The 18,093-nt window shown below is 32.4% G+C and overlaps 1 protein-coding gene across 3 annotated transcripts; it reads left to right on the forward strand.

Moving 5' to 3' along the window:
* Nucleotides 1-4,023: 4,023 nt before the first annotated feature.
* Nucleotides 4,024-9,302, forward strand: KNAT4 (homeobox protein knotted-1-like 4). Of its 3 annotated transcripts, none has more exons than XM_083063275.1 (6): nucleotides 4,024-4,977; nucleotides 5,891-6,011; nucleotides 6,929-7,122; nucleotides 7,212-7,343; nucleotides 7,909-8,045; nucleotides 8,743-9,302. In XM_083063275.1, the coding sequence occupies exons 1-6, from the start codon at nucleotides 4,327-4,329 to the stop codon at nucleotides 8,765-8,767; spliced, it is 1,260 nt and encodes a 419-aa protein (XP_082919401.1). In that variant the 5' UTR covers nucleotides 4,024-4,326; the 3' UTR covers nucleotides 8,768-9,302. The 3 variants fall into 3 exon arrangements, with proteins under 3 accessions (XP_082919401.1, XP_082919402.1, XP_082919403.1); XM_083063276.1 differs by having other exon boundaries at nucleotides 8,746-9,302; XM_083063277.1 differs by having other exon boundaries at nucleotides 4,025-4,977; nucleotides 8,754-9,302.
* Nucleotides 9,303-18,093: the final 8,791 nt, after the last annotated feature.

Consider the following 18,093-nt stretch of genomic DNA (forward strand, 5'->3'; position numbering starts at 1 on the left):
ATGATTTTCCAAGAATGTTTTTATATAAGTTTTCTACCGAATTGTTCCCATGAGGTAGGTGAAAATCTAATATTTCTGAGTTAAAAAGAATATTTTAATGTGGTGAAAACATATGATTTTCAAGTAACATTTGTAAATATTTCCAAAAATACTTATGACCAAATTAATAAATTTAATCATTCTCAGGAATTATAATTCATAGGATCTATGATTCCCAGATATGAAAAATTTCCTTTATACCAAACACCACTTACATTTAAGACAAAAAAATGATGGCATTTATTTCTCTCCATTTTAATTGATATTACTTTTTCAATCTTTTTACCACACATGAATGCTCCACGACCACCCTATTTTTATAGAACCATCTCACCTCATCCCATTTATACCCATTACCATACAATTTCACTCATCCAAACTTAGTATGTGTACCTTTTTTTCTTCACATAAGACAAAAACAAATTCCATTTCATCACATTGCAATTAAAACTCCCCTTTAGCAATTGGAAGATATGTACAACCATAGTTTTAAAACTTGGCTCAAATTGGCTAGTTGGACCAGTTCGATCAGGAACCAAATGTATTACTAGGTTAAGCTAACATTTGGATTGGGTATGTTAGTGACTGGGTAATGACTAGGCATGGCAATGGGGTGGGGCGATGGCGGGTTTTATGTTCCCTGCCCCCACCCCCACAAATTTAAATTGCACCCGCCCCCAACACCCATTGGAGGTAAAATCTAGGTACCCATCCCCGTCCTCGATGGGGTTTGGGTTTCCCTACCCCGCCCCCGCCCCCGCTTCTGGACCTTTTTTTTCTTTTTCTTCTTCTGTTTCTAATAAATATGAAAAAATTTAAAAAAAATAAAAGAAAAATAAGATAATACAAATTTTTACATATAAAGGTTTCTAATTTTGGTTTATATATATAAGAATAATTTTTTAATTATATTATTAAGTGGGGAGGGGGGCAGGGCAGGGCGGGTACTGGGGTGGGGGCGGGGAAGGTTTTAACATCCCCGTCCTCGATTTTACCAATTGAGAAAAATTCGAACCTAAACCCGAACCTGAACTCGTTCAACACGAGTTTTTCCCATCCAAATCGGGATGGGTTCGAGTAGATACCCATGAGGTTGAGTTAGAATGCCATGGCTAGAAATGATATCATTAAATTGGTAAAAACCAACATAAAATCTATTTGAACAAATGCAAACCCAACACAAACAAACCTTTTATTTCATGTTGCTTGAGATTTGCACCTTTGAATTTCATATAGGATTTGAGCCATGATCACTATGCTTGTGGACATGTTGCTAGACCACTACACTCAATGATCTTTTTAATTCATGTTTGATAAATAATATATATATATATATATATATATATGTATATATATATATATAGATAGATATATGTGTGCGTATATATATATATGTAATTAAATTACATTTCCTTTATACATCTTCATGCAATTATCATTTTTTGAAAGTTTATTAACCACCAAGTCAACTTGTTGAATTAATATATAATTCACTTAAATTATATTTTTAATATATTTTTAATTTAAAATTACAATTTAATTATATGATATATACAATGTGTTGAGTGAATTTTTAAAGATCTTTTAAGACATAATATGAATTTATTGAAATTTATAAGTATAAAATATGTATCTCTCTCTCTCTCTCTCTCTCTCTCACACACACACACACACATACATATATATATATATATATATATTTAAAATTAATAGAGACCAGATCATGCAATTCAATTATAGTAACCTATCAATTCAACCTCTAACCCACGAATCCAGTATCTTGAATGATTTGGTGCTTGATATGATTTTTAAAATCGTACAATTCTACTAAACTCCATCCATTCATTCCTTTTATTAATATTTCACCTACACCTCTCATTCATATCAATGTAAAATGTTAATGTCTCATTATTCATTAAAAAAAATCGACGACAATGATAGAATGAACTCTACCATTCAAAATTAATACAATCTATATGTCTTATATTTCTTTTTACAACCTTGAGGACAAGATTCTTCATGAAGCCAATGACAATGTTAGAATAGGCTCTAAATCCAAAATAAAATGGTTTAAAGATTTTATTGAATGAAGTTAGTTTATTTTAAATACGTTATATTTTATTAATATCTTTGTAATTTCTTTTAATTTCCTAAGATGGTGACACTTGTAGGATTGTCATCCAATTAGGTTAATAGCTATTGGTTATATAAGGATACAAAGAAAATGAATGAATTTAGCTTTTTTTTTATTGCTTATTTCATATCATTCTGTAGTCTCCTTTTGTAGTCTAATAATATGCATTTTTTTTATCTCAATGATAAATGATAATATATATATATATATATATATATATATATCAAATAAAAGATAAAATATATATCTATGTCTACATGTATATGTAAAAATTAAATGTATGTTTATTAAGAGAAAAACTATAAGTCTATCCTATATAAAAAAAATAAAAAATTATCCTACCATCAAAGATAAAATGTATGTTTTTCATATATAAAAGATAAAATGCATCTCCTTTCATATAATGTCAAATATATGTATCTGTAAACGCACATATATAGTAAAATGTATGTCTGTTTTATACGGAAAAAAAAAATATTTATTTTACATAATTAAAAGATAAAGTGTATCCTTATGATAAAATTTATATCTATCCCATAAATAAGAAATGTAATATAACATAAGATCAAATATGAGTAAATTCCACATATAAGATATAAAGTGCATGCCTAAGAGGTGAATGTATATGTTTATATTGTTATTCTTGTTTTTTCAATAAATGTAGTGTGAAATGTATAAAGTAAAATTATTCTTACAATTGCATTGGATTGAGTATATATATATATATATATATATGGATTGAGTATATATATATATATATATATATATATATATATATATATATATATATATATATATATTTAATTGTTTCAATTGCATATCTTATTACATTATTAAAGTGTATTAAGTGTGCAACTCAACCAACAAAAGTCAAATTTTAGCCCTTAAAAACTTAATTACGTTAAAAATTTGATAGGAGAGTTTTATTATCAATATTAATTCTATTTAACATATTGGTCATATACCTAATATGATGTTCATATATGTTAATGACTATACACAAACAAAAATTATGCCAAAAATAAAATACAAGTAATTATAGATTTCATTTTTTTTTCTTTTCTTTTTATGTTATTACGTCTATATCTTTTATAAGTGATATAACACAAAGTTTCATTTGTTCGTTTAGACAACGTCTCTAAACATGTGTCATCTTTGAAACAATTATTTATTACTCTTTCGTTATGAGTAAATCTAATTGACTAAACACAAATTCAGGACACGGACCCCTATTCATGCAATGTCAATGAGTTTAAATACGTATTTTTCAATATTTGATTTACATTCGAACGTCTCTAACATATATCATTAATGTAATTATTAATTATACTTTTAATATATTTTGACATTACATGACACCGATCGTAAATGATCATCTAATCTCACTTATTTTATTGTATTTTTTGTATAAGAGCCGAAAAAGTTTTGTCCGTTCAAACACATTACATGATGCAGATAAAAAATAATAATCTAAAATACTTTTATTATTATTATTTTATGTAAAAGTGAAATTGAACTTTAAGAAATTTTGAAGACTGAAACCCAATGTTTAACCTGAAAGATTAGAAACGAAACGTGTTTTTGCGTAAAATAAACAGCCACAAAGCACTTATCCAAAGGTGACATAGAAAAAAGCTGTTTGGCGACCCAATTTGCGAGTCCCAGAAAGACAAACAAAGCACCTCATAGTCATACTTGTCCTCTCCACAATCTGCTTCGCTGATCATTAATATACTAAATTTCATATTAAAATAAAGATACTTTAAATTAAACTTATTATCATCCATTTAATTTATAAAATAACATATTTAATTTACCCCCTTACAATAGAAACAACTTGGTGAGTGTAGTTGGATTTTTTCCCATTACAGTAAGGCACAGCAGCAACAACCCAACAACGTCCCTTCTCTACTCTACACTCTACTCTACGCTTCCCTTCCTCACTTCTTCTTTTCTCTTCACTCTTTAAAAGTTCACAGTTCACACCATTTATCTTCACTTCATTTCCTAGTCCAACAACTTCTGCACCAAACACAAACCTTATTCTCCATATATCTTAACGTAACCTCTCTCCACCATGAACCAATAAGTACCACCACCTCGTACCGTGTTCTCTCCCACACACGCGCACACTCGTTTTTGTTTTGTTACATATGGCGTACCACAACCACAACCACAACCTCGGACAACAAGACCTCCCACTCCACCATTACCCGAACCAATCCCTATTACCGGACCAACACCAACAACAACTACCCTCCTCACCCGACCCTACCTCCAAACCTCCCTCCGATCCACACCCTCTCCAAACCGCACCCAATTGGCTCAACGACGCGCTCCTCCGCACGCACTACACCGACACCAGCGCCAACAACGACAACGACAGCACCACACTCACCAACACCAACGTTAACAACAACGTTAGCAACGCTGCTTCCAATTTTCTCAACCTCAATCCCGCCTCCGACGCGCGGTGGCTCGCGCGCCCGGTGCTCCACCGCCATCCCGGCGAGGTCATCGACGCCCGCGGCGACTCGCTCGTCGAGGCCGCCGATTTGAAGGGCGGCGACGGCGGCGAGGCGGTGAACTGGGAGATTGGGCGGTGGAAGGCCGAGATTCTGGCGCACCCGCTGTACGAGCAGCTTCTGTCGGCACACGTGGCGTGCCTCCGGATCGCCACGCCGGTGGACCAGCTTCCGAGGATCGACGCGCAGTTGGCACAGTCGCAGAATGTGGTCGCTAAGTACTCTGCGTTCGGACACAACAACATCGTTGCCGAAGACAAAGAACTCGACCAGTTCATGGTACTATTTCTCAACTATTGCTTTTTCTTCGTTCGCCAATTCTCCTTGTTTTTTGTTTCTTAATAATCGGCGTTAAACTCTCAGGATTTGTTTCTCCTTGGTTTTGGATTAATTAATTATTATATTTTTTTTTTTTTTTGTCTTTGGCGTGTCAGTTATGGAATTGGCGTCGCGTGCATTATTTTATAGTGCATCTGGAACGAGATGAAATTCACTGCTATATTGTGAAAAATTACTAATAAATGTGTTGATACAGCTACAATTGCGGTTGCTGTGACCTTTAAAATCATGGCTGTTGATGTTTTTCAAAATATTGATCTCAATTTATTTATTCGGAAATAGATTAGAGGCCTGATGCAGTTGTTTGCCCAAAAAGTTGGATTAAAAAGGATTATCTAATAAGGTAATGCCAAATTAGAATGGAAATTATCTTGTAAGAAGTGAATTGAATGAAGGATGCAAATGGCATGAGTTTGAGTTACTGAGATGGCTTTTGAGTTGCTGAATTTGGTAATTAGGATGTTTAACTTTTAATTTAATTATCATTTTTATGATCTGCTTTGGGTGTTTTGATTGAGTTATTGAGTTTCCTTATATTATTTTAATGTTTTTCATTTTTCAGTCATGGCTTATTAATATTACGCAATAACAATAGTTTGTTTCATTTTGATTCCTGCGTTCACTTTCATTCGACATATTTCTATAATCCCAGTGCGTTTTCTCTTTCAAGCTTCTGACATGAAATCCTGACGGCTTAAGCTTGTATATGGTCATGTTGTGAACAAACTTCTTGCAATAATGAAGTATCTTGGTGTTGGATCAGCTTGTATATGGATTTTTTTTTTCCTTTATGGGGAAGTTTAATAAACGTGGTACAGTTCCGGTTTTGATGTTTTTAATGTTGATGTTGCAGTCGCACTATGTTTTGTTGCTCTGTTCCTTCAAAGAACAACTGCAACAACATGTCCGGGTCCATGCAATGGAAGCAGTAATGGCGTGTTGGGAGATAGAGCAATCCTTGCAGAGTCTAACAGGTGCACAGAAGTGTCTTCTTTTAGTAACTGTCGCAACTTAAAATAAATGTGAAGATCTGTTGCGTGATAGAGTGAACATAACTTGCTCCCTTAATTATGTTGCTACTGGCAGTTGAGTTTTTAAATGTTCAACTTCTTTTATCTGTACAAAATTCCCTTATGTAAAGGAACCAACAAGCGATTCAATCTTTAGATTTATGAGCAGAAAATTCTGATTGATCTATGAAACATATACAGTGACACTTTTTTAGTTATTTAAGAAAATGTTTTTTTTTTAATTTCCTGTTATGAAGAATTAGATTAAATGTCATTTTGTGTTTTTGTTTTTAAATATTTGTATAGGAAACACTAAAAATGTTGAAAATCCTATTTTTATTGTTTTTTGTTAAACTTTGAAAACAGAAAATAAAGTAAAAACAATATCACATTGTTGCAATTATTTGTGAAAATAGGAATTGTACTTGCAATGTCAGTGAGTTGTAACTGAATGTTTAAATTTCCTAACGGATAATCTTAGTGATGGCTGATATTCTGATATACCATAAGGAAGTACATGGCTTCATGAATTCAATTTTCTCTTTTCTTCTTATGCATGGATTTTGGCTTTTGGAAACACCTTTATCTTTCTTAATTTTATTAACATTGAAATATATAAAAGCAAATTCATTGCAACTTTGCAACAGATGGAATGATGATAGTTTCTAGTGTTTGAAGAAAGTGTTCTAAAATGCACAGTGCTTTGTCCTTTTGTCCATACCACATGTTTACCATGTTATTGTGTTCTCTGAGCAAAGTCTTCAAACTTTTGGTTCAATTAGCCAACATCCAGTGCATAAATTAAACAGCAAAAGCAAACCCTTTTACAAGATGATGAGTTGTAAAGTGATAAATATTCTCACTTGCTGCGTGATGAACAGGAGTTTCACCTGGAGAAGGTACAGGGGCAACAATGTCTGATGATGAAGATGACCAAGTAGATAGTGATGCCAATCTCTTTGACAGTAGTTTGGATGGGGCAGATAGCATGGGATTTGGCCCTCTTGTTCCTACAGAGAGTGAGAGGTCCCTCATGGAGCGTGTAAGACAAGAGTTAAAGCATGAACTGAAACAGGTAAGTGATGTTGAATTTTTTATGGCTTTTCATTCCCTTCTTTTTAACTCTCTTCCCATACGACTGACCTTTAAATTGTTATCATACAGGGTTATAAGGAGAAAATCGTAGACATAAGAGAGGAAATTTTACGCAAGAGACGAGCTGGGAAACTTCCTGGTGACACAACCTCTGTGCTTAAAGCTTGGTGGCAATCACATTCCAAGTGGCCTTACCCCACCGTAAGTCTGATAAATAAGATCTGAATATGTACATTATATAATTTTTCTGGAAAACTTTTAACATATAGGCCCAATTTGGATTAGCTTCCAGTTTGTGGGAGCTTTTCAATTAAATTTTTTATTCTTAACTTGCAAGATACAGCATAGTGCAAGTTTTTATTGGGAAATTAGATGAGTGCTTATGAAAATGATGATTCATTTTAATTTGTTCTCCTATCAGTGATTGTTGAAGAACTTTATCCAAACTCTATCATACTATACAATGTTCTTTTTCATACATTAGGCATTTGAAAATGTTTTGCTGAACTTCTCAGAGTGAAGCTTTAATTGGACAAATTTATCCTAGAATGCAAACAACACGAAGAAGGATTTTCCATACAATTAGAATAAGCGTGTTAGCACAACATTAAGCTTAGTTTTTACTGTCTACACCTTAAACTGAACCTACTCGATGAGATTTATCGAGTGCCTTTCTTTTTAAAGTAAATATTATGATTATTATATTATCTATTGTCTCAGGCCACAGGTAACTTATTTTTGCTGAACTTAATTATGTGCTTTTCAGGAGGAAGATAAAGCAAGGCTGGTGCAGGAAACTGGATTGCAATTAAAGCAGATTAATAATTGGTTTATCAATCAAAGGAAGAGGAATTGGCACAGCAATCCTTCAACTTCTACTGTCTTGAAGAGCAAGCGCAAAAGGTATTCCATCCAAACTAGTCTTTATATTTTGGGAATATTTAACTTTCCCTACATTAACGCTTATAACATTCACATCCTTATAGTTTTAGTAAAGTACACTCACCCCCCTTGCTTTATATTTAGGAAAATGCTATACAGTGACTAAGGGCACTGGCTAAAGAATCAAATGTAGAAAGTTTTTATTGAAAACTGATATGCACATTCTCCTATCTAACTTTATAGCAATTTTCAATAAAAATTTTCTATATATTGATTCTTTAACCAATAACCTTAGAGCACTAGCTAGCAAGACTCGTATTTTTAAGGGGAGTTTGTGCAAGATCCATGCACAAGCATGTAAGGGAGGTATATGTATAATTCCTTAAACAAAGATGTTGAGGGGGTGTAGGAGTAATGCATAAAGGATGTTAATAATCCTTAACCAAAAGGGAGGTTTGTGTTATTTCCCTTTTATTATTTGGAAAAAGACAAAATTTAGGAATCCATAATAGAAATTACAAATTCGTCTAAGAATCTGTTTAGATATAAATTTAGAAGTATTTTTGAGAATTTCTTCATAAAAAATACACTTTATTTTCGGTATAAAAGTTCTTAACAACACTTATAACTTATATATATAGCCCTTAGTACTACTTAACATTATTGTTTATTGATTATTATATTTTCTTGAGCTTTGCACCAATCTTAATTTGAAAAGAAGCAATGCAGGTGATAACTGTTGATTGTCGCATGTAAATGGAGCAAAAGTCAAAAAACAATGCATGAATGTACTCTGTCATTGTCAACTCTTTCTCGTTTGGTCAATCTTGTTGCTCGAGAAGTGATTCTTGGGAAGACAATGAGAAAGAACCACATTTTGTTTCTGTTGATGGGCCAGGGCTAAAGCAGACAAGGAGCTAATATTGGTGAACCATTTTACTTGTTCTTAAAGGCCTTCATATAGTTTATAGTGCTTGTGGTGTTACATAATTAGGAAGCTCAATTAGGAATTATATACCGAAAACCAAATTGGGTCACTCCACAGAATTATGATTTTTGTTCATGTTTTATAATATTGCTATGTGAAATATAACATTATAGTAATAGCGAGGGGTTATGGGTGTACAGTAATAAGCTGTACATTTTTTTCTTACAATCATACTCTTGTTTTTTTTTTTTTTTAATTGGTATTTGGGATGTAGAGTTCAATTTATTGTAGAAATATGGTATGTTTTTACTTGCTACAAGTTAAATAATATCCTTGTCATGGTGCTCAAAGTCCTAAACAATTTTAACTGTTGTTGGTTGGAAGATAAATATGAGTGTGGTGTGGGGGGTTCTTGTGATTTGACTTGTAGATGGATTTGCAGTGAGAAAATTTTGGGGTAGATTAGACACCAAATGAAAAGAAAATAAAGCTGATATTTTTTTCTTTTCTATTTAACAGAATCTGGGACAGGGTCTGGCTTTTAGTGATCTTTGTCTGATCTAGAAATTTGAGGAGTGTAGGTAATAAACACTTATTATATGATATGCTATGTACGAAATCGGAACGCAGTCGAACCACAATCATTAGACCTTGAATTTGTTTATGAACATTTTCATGAACTTCAATGCCATGTGGCTAATTATTGCTTGCAATTAAATGATAACGCTGGAAAAAGATTGTTTAATGTTGACATTGAAATGATGTAAATTATAATTTATACGTGGCAATGAACAACTGTATCTGCTGATCTCGTTTTGGCAGCATGCACAGCACTATAGGGTTCATTCTTCACTATTATAATTGAGTTGGACTAAATAAATTGTTTTAAATAAAATTAATATTTTCATCAATTTATATTTTAATAGATTAAGTTAATGTTGTTCTTACTTTTCTAAAAATGATTTTCTTACTTCGACTTTAACCATTTAACTTAACAGTAGCGTACTCAAAAAAACAAAACTTAACATTACGTCTTCACATTATAATTCTTCACTATTATGACTAACTGGGTTGGACAATTTTTTATATAATTATCCTTGTAAGTTGAAAGTTCAAATCTTAAAAGGGGAAAAAAATCACTATCAAAAACAAAAATTTACATTTTCATACAATCTCAGAATAAAGAATCCCTGTGTATGAAAAAAAGTTATTGACATCAATGGATCTCAAATATCTCGAGTCATTAGAACACCCCTTCACCTAAAAAAAATTGGGGTTTAGCAAGGCCATAGTGCGAAATCAACGAGCCTTAGGTGGTGCATATCGAGTGGAAAAATCTATGACCCTCTTTCCCAACTCCATCATCAAAATTAAGTGCATAACTAATTGGGTCATATTGCAATGTTGTTCTTTTTTTGGTCCCAAAACACATCCTAAACTTACGTATGAAAGCCTTCCACTTTGGTAACACCACAATTTCCTTGTTTGCATCTTGTCCTTGATGTTGGTGTCTACAACGAGACCATAGACCTTGGGAAAAGCCACAAGTGATGGTGGGTGTGAAATTGTCATGTGCATGGTGATGGTGAAGTACACACTCTTCTTTTTCAGCCATGGTGGGTGGGTGAGAGAGTCAATGAAATACCAAAAGAAACTGTAATTGGTTTACGAAATTTAAAAGCCTCGTTCGTCACGCAAACTTATGTGCATATAAATATCGGGCATTAGCAACCCCGTTAAAATGCAATCTATGAAGATTTTGTTAGCCTTATCTTCATATAATTTTATCATGATAATGCTAACAAAATTCAAAACAAATTTAATAACAAACTGAAAATTTAATTTTCATAACAAATACCTAAAAACATTCTCATTAGAAATATCTATATCTATATCTATCTATTTATCTATATTTCTCTCTCTCTCTCTATATATATATATGATTAGAATATATATGCCTTAAATCAGTGACGGATCCAGAAAATTTGTTAAGTGAGGACAATAAAATATTTTATATCATTTTATTTTTTGGAAAATATATTTTTATAGTAAAAATTTTAAAATACTTTTTTTATAAATTACAATTATCTTATAAATTGAGTGATAATTTTCCCTTTTTTTCTTTTTGCATGAAATTATATTTAAGTGTCACTTTATAATTTTTTAATGACTTATTTAAGATTAGAAAAATAAAATGATAAAAATTAATAGGATAAAAATAATAAAATTATTAATTTATTTTCTTTTAGTGTCTTCTAAATTTTTATACTCATTTAAAACAAAAATGTTTTAATATAAGAGTAAATTTCTTTATTTAAATATATTTTTAAGTTAAATAAAAACTATGTGACAATTATTCTCATTCCTCTTAATGTAGATCCTCTCCTACCAACACACAATATACATATACATGATCAAAGGGTTAAAAATAAAATAAAAATTGAAAAACAACTACATTAGTAAACTAAATTATGACATTTTTAATGAGTAAAGAAGTAATAAATCTTTTAGCCAAAAAATATAGTATATAATAATAATAATAATAATAATAAATAAATAAATAAATAAATAAATAAAATAAGGAGCGATCTACTTATTCTAAGAATAAATTTTGATAGACTTATTTCACTTAATAATTCATACTTTACATAAAGTATTCAACAGTTCAATTAAAAATCTTTAATGTATAAATCAAATTTATAAAATTTTAAAAAAATTAAAAATTATTTGATACTCAGTTTGATTAATTTAAATTAATAGATAATAAAAAAACATTTTATATGTTATTTTGAATCTATTTATCATATACTTTTCAAATTTTTTAAATTTATAAATTTGACATACATTAAAAAAATTTAATTTAACAGTTAGATTTTTAAAATTTTGATATAAAATATTATTATTGAGCAGAGTAAGTCTTGATAGACTTACTCTTGAAGTATATAAATTTTTTCTTCATAAAAAATTAAGATAATTTTGTCACAAAGTGAAAACAATTAAACAATAAAATAAAATATAAATAAAATATTAATATATTTAACTATATTAGATATAATAGGATAATTAAAATATAATTAATAACATATATTTTATAAAACAATTAGTATTTTATTAAAAAAAAAAAGAATGAATTTTTTTTTAATGGGAGTAGTTGCCCCCAACTACTAATAACGTAAATTCGTCATTGCCTTGAATGATAAATGTTTATAAGAGCTACTTTAATTCTATTTTAATATATCATTTTTTATTTTATCTCTAATTTAAATTTCAATATTTTATATAAAAATTTTCTAATTATTAATAAAAATGGTAAATACTTCATACCAAAATAAATATCTCATTATTTCAACTTTATTATCTTGTTTTTACCGTCCCTCCCTACATCTAAAATCCTCTGCTCACAAATAAAAAGAAAGTAGTTGACATAATGGTTTTTTAAATAAGCAAATTATTATATTAATATATACCATAATGCCATAATACATATATGAAAAAATTGATAATTTTTCTGTCCGATCCCACCCTTCTAAATGTAACAACAAAAAATTCCACCGGTTGAAATCTTAGGGGGGTGTATTGGATTAGGATTTTAAAAAACTTTTTTAGTTAAAAAAAATCCTGCGGATTTTAAAAGACTTTGCAGGATTTTCATGACTTTTAAGATTTTGCAAGATTCTACAAGACTTAAAATCAGGATTTTAATGGATTCTGCAAGACTTTTAAATTAGGATTTTAATGGATTCTGTGGGATTTTGTGGAGTTTTGACATTTGATAAGATTTAAAAAAAATTATACATTCAAATTTAAAAAGAGTCAAAGATAAAAATAATAAATAAAAAAAATAATGTCTAGATAAATAATAATAATAATTCTCTATAATATTCTATCCTCTTTTTATAGCATCCACTATCAATTGTAACAATTCATCCAAGCTTCATAGTTTTCTTTCTCTTTTCATTTTTCTTTATTATTTCCTTGTGAATCTCCCATTTGAATTACTAAAACAATATATGTTAAAAAATAGTTATATAAATAATTACGGATAATAGACAAAATCAATAAAATTATATTATTATTTTTAGAAGCACACCATCATACAAGATCGAATATATTTTTGCTATCCAAATGGATCAAATACCTCAGTTATTATAAAAAAAAATGTAAAAACGAAAATATAGAAACATAAGATAATTTTTTATATAAAAAAATTAGTATATTCGATACTGAAAAAATATTTAGATATATAATTTTTTTTATATAAACAGAAGTATTTAGATATAGAGAATATATATATATATATATATATATATATATATATATATATATGATAATTTTTAACGATATTTATAAATATAAATTATTCTAACAAATATTTTAACAATATTTTCTTTTTTAAAAAATAAATTAATGAAGGCATAAATCCTAAACCCTAAAAAATTAGATATTGCAATGTCTTATGTTAATTTTCTTTTTTTAAAATATAAAAAATCTTAATTTCATAATATAAAAATAAAAAAGAAAAATTCATAGTAAAAAAAATAAAATAATTGTTGAGTCATAAAAGGAGGAGGGATAAGAGTAACAAATTCAAGGGAAAGAGAGAATTCGCAATTTTTATGCTAAGAGGGTTCTTCCCCCTACTAAGATCCATTTTTATCTCATTCTACTCACAAAAACCCTAACAAATTCATCTTTTATATATATATATATATATATATATATATATATATATATATATATATATATATATATATTGTTGAGATTATGATATCAATTTCATCTTTCACCTTTTTCTTTTCTTAACGTGTGTCATAAAAAAAATTACCATTTAAAAGTTAAAATTTCAAGTATTTTTTTGTGTTATATAAAGGAACAAATTCAACTACATAGAATAAAATAAAGTAAGTCAATTAAAGAGAACGAACAGAAAAATAAAACAAGTCAATGACACTATCATTTACTTATTAGAGTTTCACAAAATAGGAGAATGGTATGAGAATAGTATTATATATGAGCAATGAACAATAGTGTAGTATTATTAGTAGAGAAAAAATGGAGAAGACAGGAGCATAGAAAAAAAAAGATGAAAAACTCACTTGAAAATTCTTAAAACACTTGAAAAATCATTTCAAACAATCCTTCAAAATCCGATGGGTTTGGATGAGATTGTTTTATGAATCAGGTATTTATAGATAACACTAGAAAGTCTTTCAAAATCCCTCTCACACAACAATCCTTTAAAATCCTTAAATTTTTGAATACCAATGAATTGTTTTTAAGTTGTAAAAAATCTCAAATGAATACCAGTGGATTTTAATGGACTCTTTAAAAAATCCTAAAAATCCAGATTGAATACCACTGGATTGTTTTTAAGTGACATAAAATCCTGATTGAATACCAATGGACTTTTTTACTCAAAAAAAGTCTTTTAAAATCCTACGAAATCCTAAACCAATACACCCCCCTTAATGTATATTTTATAGTTAAACATACAAAAATAAATTATTTAAAAAATTTAATTATATAAAATTCATTATAAATCCAACTCGGACCCCATTCCTAATCACTACAAAAAAAAAAAATAATAATAATAATACTTTACTGCATGATACAAGTACTTGTACAGATTGTTCACTGTATATAAGAATACTTAATGTGGCTACTTAATAAATAGTAAAGAATTTAGTTTGGGTGTTCCAATCCTCTTGTCCCAAGATGCATTGTTTGAACCCCATCTAGCTAACATGTATGCTACTCCTCTGTGAACATGTGAAACACAGAAATCTTCGAGTTATTCACTAGTAGTTTTCGGAATTCCAAGAGTAAGTATCTATGTTTGTGAAGGTGAACCATCTTCTCTTCCCAATTATTCAGTGTGTTGAGCACCTCTAGGCAACTAGATTCACAGAGAATATTTCTGAAGCCCTTACTCACGCACTTTAATTAAGAGGCCTTCATGATGAATTGCATGTAACTCAGGATGTGATCCCCAAGGCATAAAATCTCACATCCGCTAGTTTTTTTTCTTCTTTAAATAGTGGTTTATATATATACTAACTTGTATTATAAAGACTCACGAGTCACGGACATGAATGTGGTTCAAACAGGCTAGATGTTGACCTCATCAAGAACAAATCCTTCTCAAGAAGGAGGGGATGATAGACCATGGGCCAAGGGCCTAGTGATCAGAGCTATGGCTAGGAGGATACAGGAAGAGCTGGATCTTGAGAAGACTAATGGGCTTGTTAGGCCCAAGGTAATCTTCTCTTGGAATGCTCTATCATGAAGAGAAGGCCTTAGTTCTACTTGTTTATATTGTACAGTTCATGCATAGTCTTTTGTATAGGTTATTTTTGCCTTTGTATTGTGAGGCACTTTATTTGCTTTTTCCTAGTGATTGTATATTGTTTTTAAGGTAGGTTACTTGGAGAGTTTAACTCCATTTAACCTCCCTAGATGATACATTCATTTTATATTTTTTCAGTAGGGAAAAGGGGGTGACATTTAGCAATGCTTGAGGTGTGACTAGAAATTGGGCCTGAGTTGGGCCTAGGCTAAATTTTGCATATTGGACTCATTTTGCTCCTAATTTTTCATAGATTTGATTTAGCTAGGTCTCATCATCATATGATGAACCTAACTAAACCAAATCAAGGTTTTTCAAATTAATTCAAGGAGCAAAATGTGTTCAAGGCCGCCTAGCTCTCTTAAGTCTCCTTGGCCGAATTTTCTAGTTGTTCTTCTTGAGTTTTGAAGCTTGCCTTGCAAGCTTCTAAACTCAAGTAAGGTAAGCTTACCTTACCATGGTTCTTAAGTGAACCATGGTCAAGGTTAGCTTCCCTTGCAAGCTTGCTAAACCGTAGGGAGTTAAGTAAACCTTACCATGGTTCCTAGTGAACCATGGTTAAGGTTAGCTTCTCCTAGAAGCTACCTTTTCTCTATATATTTGTAAATACCTCCTATGTAGTCACTTTTGACAAATTTGAGAAATAAACTTCAGAATTTCTCTCTTCAAGAGTCTCCAAAAACCGTAGAGAATTTCTCTTCTAGGTTCCTATCCAAGGTTTTCAACCTTCTCTTTGGTTCCTCAAGCTTCTACACAAAGCTAGGAGTAACCGAATCACCTTGAAGACTTCTCCTCCATGGAAGGTTTCTTCGTGGAGCTTCAAAGTCTCTAAGAACACCTCAAGAACATTCGGTCCAAGCATGGAGAGCTTGAAGAATCAACATTCTTCTCCAAGTATCTCCATCACCTCCCGAGATGTCTCTCGGCCAAGGATGTGGCTTTCATTACAATTTACAAGTCTTCCCTCCCGAGATGTCTCTCGGCCAAGGATGTGACTTCAAATTACAAGTCTTCCCTCCCGAGACGTCTCTCGGCCAAGTATGTGACTTCTACAAACATTCCCTCCCGAGAAGTCCTCTCGGTTAAGGGTATGACTATTTCAAGACTTCCACGCGTTAAATACAAATTAAACTACGTTCGGCAAATTTGTTATATCGATGTTCGGTCAGAAACACTTTGATAAAAGCAGTAAATTGCATTAAAAAAGATATAAGGGCTCTAACGGCCCAGAATTACAAGAAATTAACAGGGCACTATCGGCCCCAGCATACAAAATCATAAAAAAGAAACATAATAATCCTAAGCCTGTGCCTCGGGCTCCCCTTGGATCGAAGGCTCTGGCTCGGCTACTTCCTCCCGCACATGGTCGTCGCCACTCGGTTCGGCCTCATGGCGAACAGGAACTTCAGTGTCCGGCTGTTCATTCGGCGGGATTTCGGTTAGATTGACAAATTTCCCCCGATAGAAGTCCATGGTCATATCAAATTGAAAGTCCACAGGCAGGCTTCCAAAATACCGGGCTTGCCGAGCCGCTTGGGCGAAACCGGTTTCATGCTGAGAGAGCACCTTGCTCCTAGCCCTCTCCCGATATGCACCGAAGTCCTTCTTCTCGACTTCCATCTCCTTCAACAGCAAAGCCGACTTCTCAGCCTCGGCCTTCAAAAGATGCTCCAATCGTTGAACCTTCAAGGCCAGGTCATCATTCTGACGGCTCCGACAGTCCAGCTCCGCCTCACATTTCTTGCCATAACCTTGAGCCTCAGATAGAGCCGCCAAGGTCTCCTGCACGGACTTTTCTGACTCGGCCAACTGTCGGCGCAGCCCGTCGGCCTCGGCGTTCAGTTGCATCATAATGCTTTGAGCCAAAGCCAGGGCCCGAGCCTGCAACTCCCAGAAAAAAGTCCACTTGTGGGACGAAGTCATCTGTCCCAGTATGGACTGCCCCATCTCCGAAGTCAAATCCTGACTCAGGTAGTCTTGGGCACTAACATTCGACACCAAGAAGCTAGGACTCACAAGCCCCTGAGGGGCCACAAGCGCAGGCAGCCTCTGTTGTTTTTGTCGGCGCGCCTCGGCCTCGGCCTCAGCCCTTCTCTTGTTCTTCACTTTGTGAGCATCCTGGTTGCTCTTCTCCTTCGGCTGCTGTTGAGGCCAAACCGGTTCACGGGCCGGAGCCTGGCTCTCTCCATGTGGAGCCGATTGCTTTGCGACTCGGCTTTGGATCAGGGCACGAATATCCAAGTCGTCTTTGTAGTTTGCCATAATACCTGCACAAACACTAGTCAAAATCAATGGCAACACAGGAATTCAGGTAAAGGACAGACACTATACCATTTAAATCATCAACAGGTTGGGCTGATTTCATAAGGCGAACGAGATCTCGGCACGGCAACGGCCGCGGCAACTTCTCCAACACTTCCAAGTCAGCTCTCTCCTCAACAAACATCTTGGACTTTGACACCACATCATATTTTCTTGGCGCCCAAGTCCAATACAAAGGAAAAAATGCCTCTCCTGCTTCATCAAAAAAGTATTTATTGTCGTTTTCGGGCCGAATCATCACCTTGAAAAACCCTACTTTAAATCCCTTGTAGGAGATGGTAAATGGTTGAAGCAAGCAATGTTCTGTCCGAACCAGTGATAACCACTTGGCCTTCTTTGTAGGCCGAGAAGAGTAGAAATACAAAAACATATGGGGAGTCGGCTCGATACCCAACGTCAAGCATAACTACCGAAACCCTTGCATCGCGGCCCAGCTATTTGGATGTAACTGTGTCGGCGCAACATTAAGCAAC

This window comes from Cajanus cajan, chromosome 9, assembly GCF_000230855.2.
Source record: "Cajanus cajan strain Asha chromosome 9, NIPB_CcT2T_4, whole genome shotgun sequence".
In the NCBI taxonomy this organism is placed as follows: Eukaryota; Viridiplantae; Streptophyta; class Magnoliopsida; order Fabales; family Fabaceae; genus Cajanus; species Cajanus cajan.